Raw genomic sequence first — 12,311 nt, 5'->3', positions numbered from 1 at the left:
TTATATCCTTCATCCAGGTGATTATCTAGCCAAGTTTTTAAAAGCCTGCAGTGAGAAAAAGTCTTCACATGTCCTTTCTTTGTTTCAGCATTTCTTTGCATTTGAGTTTTAAAACTTCTTCTGCATATCTAGCCAAATCCTGGAAATAAATGTATTTTCTTTTTTGCCCTTATTTTAGTGCACACCAGTCAGTCATTCCTTTTATAACAATTTATTCTACATTAGATATCAATTTTGAGGCACGTGTTTTGTAAGAATAATGTTAGTAAAATCTCTCCATTTAGGTTAGTCAGTTTTAGTTTTCAGTTTCTAGTTTTAAACTTCAAGAAACCCCTAACTTTCAAAGAATATGGAAATATTTTTGGTTTTGTTTTTTAGATAAGATATATTAGAAAACTTTAGCTATTTTAAAAATAAAGTGACCAATAGAAGTAAAACTATTCAAAAGAATAATACAGTTCCTATGCATTTTTCTCAGAGTAAAGGTCAAGAAGATTGAACTCTTTAGATTAAATTAATCTACTTGAGCTACTTTGATTCCTGAACTATTTTATTTGTTTTGAATCAGGACAGTCCATTAAAATGTTTATAAAATTCTGAGGAAAAAAAAAATACTTAAAGCAAACTTTGCATTAATATCTGTGCTGTAAGTCTTGGAAATACCTTGAAGAATGTATTGTTACTAAGTTTTTGGGTTTCATTTATAGCTAGTGAAAATAATAGAAGATTTTGAAATGGCTGCCAATTCAGACCTTGGTGCTTGTCCTTCATTCTCTGAAGATGCTAGAATTGTTGATGATGGTATGTGTTCACTTAACAGAAGGATAGTAAACTTTCAACTGAATATTAAACGTTAGTGACTTTTAATTACTGCTGAAGTTTAATGCAATCCTAAAAGTTGTTATTGAAATAGGCATCAAAAATTAAAAATACGAGAGACAGAAATAAAATCAAAGGTAGAAAATTTCAGTATTATGGGTCCTATTTCAACAAAAGTGCATTTGAAAGTATTTGTGTACTTTGGTCTTTTCCAAAACCATAGTGCAGCACCTAGGTATAGGATCTTAAAGATGATAGTATGTATTTCTGTTGTGTCATAACCTCAAAACATCGTGCATGTGAGTGCTTTGGATATGGGATTTGTCCTCAGTTTTCCCTGTGTATATGAAGCTTTTTTAATGCATCTTTGGTGGTTATATAGGTGTAATATCTGCTGATTTTTAATAAAATTTTACATCAACTTAACTGTTTCTAGAGCAAATGTATTGAAATATTTAACGTTTATATAATTGACTATATAGTAGCTGTTTACTTACAGCTACTGTTCTGTGCCAAGACGGAGCATACTGGGGGTACATACTTCAGGTCCATTTTACATTCATACCAAAACATAGTCTAATCTGTTTACGAAGTCAATGTAAAGCCAAGTGGTAGAACCAAATAATGGCTGTGTCTGTGTTTGTACATAAGACAGTTTTTAAGATGTCCATTAGCCTCACACAGAGCAACTCATTAGTGTAGTCTTTTTGTTCACAGGTATAGGACTGGTCCATAGATCGCAGCTCTGGTAGTTCGCTTTCACAGGGAGGCACAACTGACCTAGGTTCATGTAGTTCTGTGTTGGACAGATAAACTAAATATGCCACTAACGAATATGTATGAATGATAGTTGTTACTTTGTGTTTTTTTTTCCAATTGGTCTACATTAATTACTATATTTACTATTTTTTCCTGGGATCAGAACATTATTTGAAAGGCATGATTTTTGAAGATATTACAGATGATGAAAAGGAGGGCTTAAACTTGGAATATCCTGTACCCAGTTGCACTACATTGGAAGTACACTCTTCTGCCTCTGCAGCCTCTGCTTCTAACATTCCCAGTGGCATAAAGTCATCTTCTGGTATAATTTTTAATGTATTTTTTTCCCCTTTTTCTCTTTTTAAAAATAAGTAAACCTCCTCTTCCTGGTGTAATACTTTATCATTCCTGTTACACAGGATATTATGTAATGCCAGTGAGCTCGTAAAAGTCAGTTGTCAGTCTTTCTAGATTCCATTAGAGTGGCTTCATGGACGTACATTGATAGCGAGTTTCAATGTTACATGACAGAACGGTATCACTGAGCTTTGAAAACAGTTCAGTAGTGAATTATACTTGCACTCAAATTCACCATTATTGAAAGAAAATTAATAGCTTTGGGTCTGTTTCTGAAACCCTTCACTATGCTGATTTGTAGTTTACTTAAGTGTACATGAATATAAATAGGCACAGTGCGACAGAACACTCAGACCTTCTTCCCAAAGCTCTTTGTCCTCTCTGTGATACTCCTCTGTTGTAGACGGGTGAGATCTTGGTTAAATCCAACCCACATCAGCAGAATAAATTGTTTTATATTAGTATACAGTAACTACTGTCTGTGCCCTAAAACATTTATTTTATAAGGTCTCACTTCATTTTGCAGACTGACAGTAAATTGACTTTTGCAATTATGAGGCGTGCAGAAGCATTAAAAGGAGGAGGAAAAATCACTGTGCAAGCACCATATTGCCTGTGTAGATGTAGGCTGTCCCACCTTGTCTGCATATTGCCTTCATTGCTTGCTTTCAAGCTTCTAAAAGTGACACATACTTTGTACAGGTAAACATGTATTTGACAGTCACTTTTGCAGCAGTCTAGCTTAACAGGTATTAAAACACGGTTCCAGTATCTGCATACTGCAGAAGTGAATCTCAAATGGCGTGCATGCTCAAATAAATTTTATGAACAGTAATACACTTAAAATTTTCTCTTTAAGTATATAAATTGTTACTTGCAAGCTAAGAAAACTCAAGGTGGTACTGAGTTGCAACTGTAATTTTTTGAGAAAGTACAGTTTAACTTAGGAACGCTAATAGTGCTGTTGCTTCCAAAACTTCCATACATCTTCAGACACATTTCCTGAGTTCCAGGAGTTCATAGGCTAGCTCCTTCAAGTAAGTGGCAATAAGTAAGTGGTAAGTATATTTAATTGAAAGAGATAATTTCCAGTTAGTTGGAACTGATAGTCTTAGTTTGATCATGGCAGAAGACTGACAACAGTGATCTCATCTTCCTAGCAAAACTATCCATGTCAGTCAGGAGCTGTTGATTAATGTTCTCTGAAGACTCTGTATTAACCTGGCAGTCAATGACATGCTCTCACACAGGTCATTGAGCCTGTGTACAAAATTCATTTATTTTTAATGCCTGTGTACAAAATTCATTTATTTTTAACATATTCAAGTTGTATTTTATCCCACAGGCTGTTTAACATCAGTATTATTAGCTTGTGTATAAGTGCAAGGTTTTTATTAACAAAGACTATTTCTGTTGCAGGGTTTCACGTAGGTGCAGATCTATGTGATAGGTATGTATTTTGATACTAGTTTTGCTGAAAATTTGTTTACTTTAAACTCCTACCAAAAAGGAGACTGTCAAGGTGGAACTGTCACTTACATAAAAATCTAGGCATTCCTTTCCAAACTGAATTTAGACCTTTCTATTAGTTAATTTCAGGCATTTACTCTGACTTTGTTAGTGCCTGTCAGATTTACTTTATGCAAAAGCTACAGTTGCTTTCTAGTTACAAGTAACAGAGCTGTTAATGTAGATGCTGTTATTGTTTACGTGCATTTGTTATTTCTCCTATTTGCAAAACACTGGTTTTGAATAAGTACATGTAACTGCTGCTAGTATTCATCTACTGAGGCCAGCTATCACCAGGAAGTTTTTGAAGTATTACTGTATGAACAATGTAAAGCAACAGACTGAAGATTTCAAACCTGGAATGATCTTATGCATTAAGTGAAATGGTCTGACATACATATTTCTTACAGTTAACTGCTCTTAGTCTTCTGGATCCAGTTTTGCAGTGTAAAACGGTAGCTGGCTTCCCTGCTCATTCTGCTCTGATACCCACCATTATTGTTGTTTTGCATGAATCATAGCAGTAAACTGAATGGTTTTGTTTATTTTTAAAATACTTTAAGTGAAACAGCTTGTTGTGACTGAAGTAGATTAGGGAGTGATTACATAACCCTGAGGATGGGTGTGAGGGAATAACCTTTAGCAGATGGTGGTTTTATTCAAAGGAGTAAAGCAACTGTAGCCTGTAATCATAAACTACATGAGACTTGTTTTTACTGAGAGCAACTGATGAAAAGAGAGGAAGGATATGGGCAGAATTTAGGTAAAACTGTTCTCTTGCTCACACTGATTCTGCTCAGAAAGTGATTGAGAGTTGAGGTTCCTGAAAGCGGTAGCATGCCACAGACTTACCTCAGCCTGGGCAGCAGTACAAACCCTGTGGGTGCTCCTGGCCTGGGCTGCCAGGCTCAGTCTCATCTGGACCAGCCGCGTTCACACATGTCAGTGGAGCTCAGGCAGTTCGCGCTGGAGGGGACTGTATTTCTGGATCAGTTATTCAAAGCCCTCTTTGCTGCCATACCCCTTATATTAGTCGCACTCACTCTGTTGCATTCACACTGAGGAGCTACAAATTGGCTCAAGCGTGTAGGATGACAACGAAGCTACGGTGATGGCTGTTAACTTTTTAAAAACAGTGCATCTACACTCATCCAGGTGTTGCTTGTGTGCACAAACACAGCGAGATGTACGGGAAAGAAAATTCAGCCCAAAGGCTTATGGTAGAACAAGCTGAATATTCTCATTTTAAGCAGTGGGGGATGGATTTTAGCTTGTTATTCTTACAGGCATGTTCTGTTTAAATAGGTAACTTTTTTTTTTCCCCTGCCTAACTTTAAGGTCTTTAGAAGATCCCCTGCAAATTACTGGTTTGAGTGGTGTTACTGACATCATTAATGATCTTGTAGTAGAAGGCGACATCACTCCATCGGAGCTGGGCTTTACGAAAACACAAGTAAAGAAAATCTCTAGGTAATATAATGGCTGGTTTTTATTATGTGTTAGTTAAATCATTTTAATAGCTCACACCCTGTAAACAGCGGAAGCAAGCATGTGATTTGATGTTAGTGGTACTAGTATTAGAACTATTTATTGGTGACGGTTCTACTGGCTATTTATTTATTTATTTATTGGTGACTGTTCTACAATTGTCAAATGTGCTTTGTTGTTGTTGTTGTTACTTTGGTTTTAAAATTCTTTCCTTCCTGCTTGCTTGTTCTTCTTCTACCGGGTGTAGACTGGAGCACAACTCTGTATATGCAACAGATTCAGTTCAGCCAAGGGGACTGGAGCCTTCTAAAGCAGTTCTGAAAGGCAACAGAAATTTCCTGTCAGTGGCAAAGCAGCTTCAGAAGTTTCCAGTCCCAGACTCCAGCTTCTCGTGCTGTCCTCCCTGCTGGGGTTTTCTACATTTTCCTGACTATCAGTTATAAAATAAGCTGTGTTCTGTCCTGAGATAGGTTGAAATTACTGGTATTTGCTACTGCTTTTGTAATACCAGTTGCTTAAAGGGCAAAAATATATCTATTCAGGATGCCAAATGATCTCTTGTATTGGTGCAATGTTTCACACCAGTTTAAGACACGTGTTTTGAGAGAGAGCACAAAAAACAGATTATAAGATCTCATTGGTATTTTCTTCTTTTTAGATACTTATACCATACGCACTTAAAAATAAAAGATGAAAGCAAAATAACTACAAGTTTTTTCTATGCCAGTTGTCCTACAGACAATAACTGGTGGTCACCATTTAAAGCTTTTGTCCTGTTATCTGAATGTAATTAACAAATAGAATAAAATTTTAGGAAACATCTTGAAAATTACTTTTGTGCCAGGATTTTTATGAAGTAAAATTTTGCTTTCAGCTGAGTCAGAATTTTAAAGGGATCACAGTATTTTTATTCTATCACATGTAGCTGCCATTGTCTGCAATTTAAAGGATGTGCTATATTATATCCTATTTACATGTCCTCTCAGGCTTCACGATTCTGCTGCTGGACGTTCTCAAAAAACAGAAAAGGAGAAGAAAGAGATACAAGCATGGATGAAAAGAAAGCAAAAGGAAAGAATGAGAGAATATTTGAAGAAACTGGATGAACAAAGACAGAAAGAACATGATCCATTCAATCTAAGAAAGAATGTGGTAAGAATAGTGATGCCTTGAAGAATAACTGTTACAGTGTCATAGAATCATAAAATACCCCTTGTCCTATCGCAATAGACCCTGCAAGAGAGTTTCTCCCCACCTTTCTTATAAGCTCCCTTTAGGTACTAGAAGACTGCTGTAATTGTACAAGTGTTGATTGTTCAGGTTAGATAAGATAAAGGTTGTCAGTTATTTTTTTTCCTATTTTACTGTTGGTTTTTTATATGTATAATTTTATTTTATTGGAAGTGGCCATCATTGTGACAGAAGTGATCAGTAAGCAAATGTACCAGTTTTCTTCACAGGCTGCAGTAATGACAGTTGGCTGCAGGTGGCAATTACAACCTGTCCTCCAGCTCTAGATTCAGGAAGAATACCCTGCTGACTGTCATAGTTATAGCTATAGTATTTGCTGATAAAAGCTGTATTTTGTCAGGGAGCCATAACTACAGGAGTTGTAAGGATGTGTTTACATCTTATGTGGGTCCAGGCAATCCCAAGCACAAATACAGATAGAAGTGTGTGCAGTTACAGTGGGTCATCAGAAATGTTAGAATATGACATCTATCTCAAATATCTGATTATTTTTTTGGTTGAAGGCTAGTTTCAATACAGACTCAACAAATAATCCCTTCCCTGCTAGAATTTTTTTAATTTTAAGTTTAATTAGTACTCATTTATGGCCTGATACATCTCTTCTGAGCTGCACTGTGCTGGAAAGAAGTGAAGAAAAAAAAGGTATGAAAGTGGTTCAGAAATAATTTTCCAATCAGTATTAAGTTTTAAAATATACATTTGTCACCTGGATACCTTCAGGACCTGAAAAGATAGTGCTGGGTCAGGAGAGGCTTCAGGGTTACAAGAGATGAGACTTACCAACAACAAATACATGCCTGTAGTTTTTACTCATCAGGTTATGCTGTAAATTCTTTCATGCAGAAGCTATACTGCTTTCAACTCCCAAGCAGCAAACGTGTAACACAAGTTTTCTGTTACTAAATAATTCAATTGTATTCACTTTTAGAAAAAGTGACAGATCTCATCTATGAAATACAGTATTTCCCCTGGTTTTAAAGAGTCTTTCATAGTTGAGTGCAGCTGTGGTTTTGTACGTGCGTAGAGAAAAGTGATTCAGGAAAGAAGGGTCCTGCTTCTCTCCCTCTCCTTGTTGCCAGCCCATATATAGACACCTGATGCTCTTCTTACAGGCTTTTCTCCTGAAATCATGAGGAGGAGGGATTCTCAGATTTTGGTGTGTTTTTTTTAAAGAAAGCATTAACAAATTCAAATTGTACTCTAGCAAACACAAGTCAAAGTGCAACCCTGCCCTGTTTTTTAAAATAGTTATTGTTAGTAATGTCACTGATTTTTAGGAAACTGAGGGTGAGGCCATTTGAAACTTGAGCTTGACAGCAAATACATCTCCTTAGGAATGTTAATATTATAAGCATATGAGCTATGGAAGGTGTGACTGCAAACTTTCAGTATATGTTTAGAGCTTGGAAGTTTGTAGAGGCAATTTTAGCTGAATTTCCTGATAGGGCTCTATGTTTTCATACTGGTTTTCATTCTTGAGAGTGTCTTGAACAGTAACTTTCAAGTTAAATAGATCTGCATTTTTAGAGGGAGAGATTGGAATGAGACCACAGTACAGAATAAGTTAATGATTATTATACTTTCTTGCACAGCGTTGTAGTCTTACTTCAAAGGACATTAAATTCTTACAGAAGAAGAAAGAAGAAAAAGACAAGTAAGTTGCTGTAAATGTAACTTGTGGTATTTTTATTTATATATTAATATTCTAGTCTTAAGGAAGAGGTAGTTTTAACTATTTTGCCATTCAGATGTGAATGGCATTTCAACCAAAAGTGTAAATAATTCGTGTTTGCTTTACCATTTAGGAAAACTCTGAACATATTTCATCCTTTTGACTGTATTTTTCACTTTCCAAACAGAATTTTTCTTTTTTTTTTCTCCCCCCCCCCCCAGTATTAACATTCTGTCAAACCCATTCTTAATAAAAGTTTTAGCTTTTTGCTAATGATCTTAAAAAAGTTAGTGTATCTTCTCTGGAATTGCAAAAATATGTTGTTCTATCCTGGTTGCCATGTAGCCTTACAAGAGTCACAAGCCAACTGCTATTAAATGAGTGATAAAATGAGTTAATATGTAATACTATACTTCCTTTCTCCATAGAGCTTTATTATCTGAACATCACAGTATAAGAATATCACAAGCACTTTCTCTGATGAATGAAATGTTATCTGAAACAGTGGTCTTACCTGCAAGTGAACACAGACCATTGTCTAGGACAAGATCACCTCAAGAGTACAGAAAGCAGCATATGGCATCTACTAAAGGGTAACAACTTTAAGCCTTAACCCTGCTCTGATGTATTCGTGCTTTTACCACACTATTTGTCTGCAATTTTTAGCTAGTTGGTATAGGAGTAGCTTGAGAGAAGCTTTATATTCTGTCAGAATCAAAGATATACTTTGTCTGGGTCAGAGGAGTCTTGAGTTCCTATGCCAGTCTTCTTACAACCAGAGTTGGGGCTGTTCAGCCTGGAGAAGAGTAGGCTCTGGGGAGACCTGATAGCAGTCTTCCAGTACCTCAAGGGGGCCTACAAGAAAGATGGGGAAAGGCTGCTTAGTAGGGCCTGTTGCGATAGGACGAGAGGTAATGATTTTAAAATAGAAGGGGGTAGATTTAGATTAGAAATTAGGAAAAAATTTTTTACGATGCGAGTTATAGAACACTGGAACAGGTTGCCCAGAAAGGTGGTGGAGGCCCCATCTCTGGAAACGTTCAAGGCCAGGCTGGATGAGGCTCTGAGCAACCTGATCTGGTTGGAGACGTCCCTGCTCCTTGCACGGGGGTTGGACTAGATGACCTTTGAAGGTCCCTTCCAACCCTAACCATTCTATGATTCTATGAATAGTGCAAATCTTGGAGGAAGCCTTAAAAATGCCTTTTGGAACACAGAATGAGCCAACTTCAGAGTAAGAGCTTTAGTCAGTGTCCTAACCCATTCCATTCAACAGCAATTCCACTGGACTGTAGTCAGCAACATAGTTAATGATCTTGAGAGCAACTAGTAACAAGCAAGAAGCAAATAAAAATACTACTGTGCATGCATATAGAATACATACATTTGAGCTCAGGAAACTCTAGATTTACTCTTTTCCTTTCTAATTTTTTTCATTACCTAGGATTTTTATTCTTTTGTTTGCACTTTATGTATTGCCTTTTGAGGACCTGATGATATTTGAGTATTATAAATAGGTAAATTTATTCTACTTGATGCTGTTTATGTCACATGTGTGTATATACATAATCCAGGTTTATACTGCAGTATACTTTTTCTTCTTCTACAGTTCTGTGTTTTCCAGAATAATAGGAGGAACTGGGTACTTCAGATAGTCTCGTAACTTCCAGACTTAAATATTTCTGCACCTCTTTATAACAGGTGAAGTTCCAGAGTAGAGCATTAAACTGAATATAGCCAGGGCTCTACCACCACCCTTGGTGGTGTCCAAGGGCAGTTTAATTACATCAGCCCTGCCAGAATCAGGGGGTATGTCATGCAGAAAGCCACCTTAGGAGTGGCAGTAATTTCTAACTAATAAGTTTTGTTCGACCTAAAATGATTCTTTGTAAAGCCAATTTGATATGTCTTCACTGTAATTGTCAGCAGTTCTGATTCTAGTGAGGCTTTATAGGCTGCACAAGCAGTGTGTGATGCTGATCCTCAGCTGAGTGCGCTGAAGGTGATTTCTCTGGCCTTTTAACCTCGTCTGAATAAGCCCTGTTAGGTCTAAGTTGTGTGGAGGAATGGTATGTGGTGGACAGTGGTAAGTATGTGGACTTTGTTGATGGGGTTTTTTTCTTGTTGTAGAGGGTATCTGAACAGTCCCGCTCTGTCAGAAAGAAGCAGAACTGGAGCCAAAGCCAACTTTGGTCGAAAAGAACACTGTTTCACCCCAACTCTTGGTTTAACACAGTCCAGGGGTAAGAACAAAACTTTCTTAATGAAGGCACGTACTGAAGATGATCTTTAGGTTACTACTGGATTTTGGGAGGGAGGAGCTTTAATACCTATGTAGAAAGTCAGGCTTATAATCCTGGAGGTTTCCTGTCCTAGGGTTTTTGCAACTGTGCTGTCATTGGCCTGTTAAATGCTCAGAGTTACCTTTCCTTATCGTCTCTTTCTACATCCAAAGTAGCTTAATTTCCCATAGCAAAAGTACTATGTAATGTAGGAAGTAATCTCATAGATGAAAATTTTGAAGCATTTTTTATCTGCTGCACCTGTAGAGGAAATGCTTTCTTTGTCTTTCCAGGAAATGCCTGTATGCTTCGACAGAAAAGTAGTTCCAGAGGAAGAATGAGAAATGCTGCAAACTGTCCTGTTAATTCTAGACACTGTAAGTTACAAAAAGCAATGAAATGTTCAGCTACATAGTACAGGGGAAAAAGAAGACACAGAGAACACGTTTGGAATACATGCTGGGTAGAATTTATGCAATGCAGGCCTCAGATACAGCATTAGTTTAGAAGAATAAAAATCGTTTCTCCCCCACATAAAATTCCTTTTCATTAGAAACTTGTGAAATCTTTTAGTCAATCAGTCACCTCTGTTTACCTCCTGAATGGTTTTAGCCAGATGGCCATTCCAAGAATACTGGAGCAAACATGCTGGATTTCAGTGATTTCCTGAAAGAGGCATTACAAAGTCAGGAGGGGCAGAGGACTTGAGTCTTTCTTTCAGCTGAAACCCATGGAGAGAGAGTTGGTTAGCAGTAGAGTACGCAAGTATTGTGTATCTATCATCTCCCTTACTTTTCTGTGCTGCTTACTTTCTGAGCTCTTTAAAGGAGGAATTGTCTTGTTATCCCTCTGTACAGTATCTATGTAAGATACTATTTTAGAGTGGAAAAATTTATGATTGAACTTGTTTAAAAACAATTTAGGATTTTAGTGATCCTTTTTGCCTATGCCTATCTGTGTAGGTCTGGATCCACAAAAATTTCCTCGCATAAATGTTTCCCCTTCATAAAATTCTTTACCTGTTGCAGACTTGATTACAAGAGCAGAATTTCTGCTCAGACAGAAAAAGATTGAAGAGTGAATGAGTCTGAAACTTAGTAAATACTGTGTGTTGATTCTGTTCTCCCTTTTACCAGAATTATTATAGTGGCATAGTACAGATCCTGTCTGGCTAATCAAAGGTCAGTTTGTTTGAGTTGGCAATGCAGGAAAGGAAGAAAGGAAGACAAGTGGTGTAAGCAGATAGGCATTTTTATTGAATCACTCGCTCACCCCTAAATGTGTGGAAAGTCATTCTCCTCCTCCTTACCGTGCATTCTCTTTCTAAATACAGGTTGATCTTTCTCTGATTTCATGTGACCTTCTTGTGTCTGTTTCTCCAGTTTATCCCTGCTAAGGGATATGCTTACAGATATACAGATAGCCTATATGCCAAGGGTTTCACTAAAGTTCCATGTCTTCTAAGAGGCACAGATCCAGGAATTACATAGTTTTATTCCTCAATCAAATAATGTTGCAATGTCCCTTTCTGGGGACTGCACTACAGCACCTGGATGCTGTAGGCACCATGCATAAGTCCTGTCATGTTCTGCACTGGGAAGGCAGTTCAGAATCTGAGACTGGAAGGGGAAGGGACCAGCAGCATTTTCTCGCCATAACCCCACATCACTTAAAGATAACAGGGCATGCTGGTTTTACACACAGCTTCAGTTCTTAGAACTTGGAGCTTCTGTTCTTGGAGAAGCTTCAAGACATTCAGAAGAAAACAGCAAGAAATTAGTGCTGTGGTTGGCTTGTTTTCTCCTCAGCTGCTGGGTACGGAATCAGCAGAACATCAAAACAAAAGCCTCCATGTGTTGCCACTGCTGTTCAGACAGAAGGTGTTGATCAAGAGACTGATCGAGACATAGTAAGTCCTTGGACTGTGCCTGATGATATCCAAAGAATACTTCAAGATACTCATGACTCCTTGTTTCAGGTAGGATGTCCACTTATTCTAGGAATTATGCAATACTTGCCATTTAACACTTTTCCTTTGGTTTATTTAAAACATGGTTCTCTGTTAAAAAGGTGTGGGTGGGATAGATGCAGAGGAACATAAATGAACGTGATTCAGCATTCCTGTGGGCCTTGAAATGAATGTTCTTTGTAACAACTGCATAGGTACGTTG

General features: G+C 37.3%; 1 protein-coding gene across 1 annotated transcript in view; it reads left to right on the top strand.

Moving 5' to 3' along the window:
* CPLANE1 (ciliogenesis and planar polarity effector complex subunit 1) overlaps window positions 1-12,311 on the top strand; it is a 64,641-nt gene that overhangs the window by 51,567 nt on the left and 763 nt on the right. The window contains exons 42-51 of the mRNA XM_086770047.1: window positions 708-801; window positions 1,742-1,903; window positions 3,358-3,388; window positions 4,786-4,917; window positions 5,922-6,087; window positions 7,779-7,840; window positions 8,287-8,451; window positions 9,989-10,101; window positions 10,434-10,517; window positions 11,949-12,118. Coding sequence (XP_086626173.1) covers window positions 708-801; window positions 1,742-1,903; window positions 3,358-3,388; window positions 4,786-4,917; window positions 5,922-6,087; window positions 7,779-7,840; window positions 8,287-8,451; window positions 9,989-10,101; window positions 10,434-10,517; window positions 11,949-12,118 — 1,179 coding nt within the window. The remainder of the gene's footprint in view (window positions 1-707; window positions 802-1,741; window positions 1,904-3,357; window positions 3,389-4,785; window positions 4,918-5,921; window positions 6,088-7,778; window positions 7,841-8,286; window positions 8,452-9,988; window positions 10,102-10,433; window positions 10,518-11,948; window positions 12,119-12,311) is intronic.

This window comes from Chlamydotis macqueenii, chromosome Z, assembly GCF_036417535.1.
Source record: "Chlamydotis macqueenii isolate bChlMac1 chromosome Z, bChlMac1.mat, whole genome shotgun sequence".
Taxonomy (NCBI): domain Eukaryota; kingdom Metazoa; phylum Chordata; class Aves; order Otidiformes; family Otididae; genus Chlamydotis; species Chlamydotis macqueenii.
This window is presented reverse-complemented; position numbering and strand designations above follow the sequence as displayed.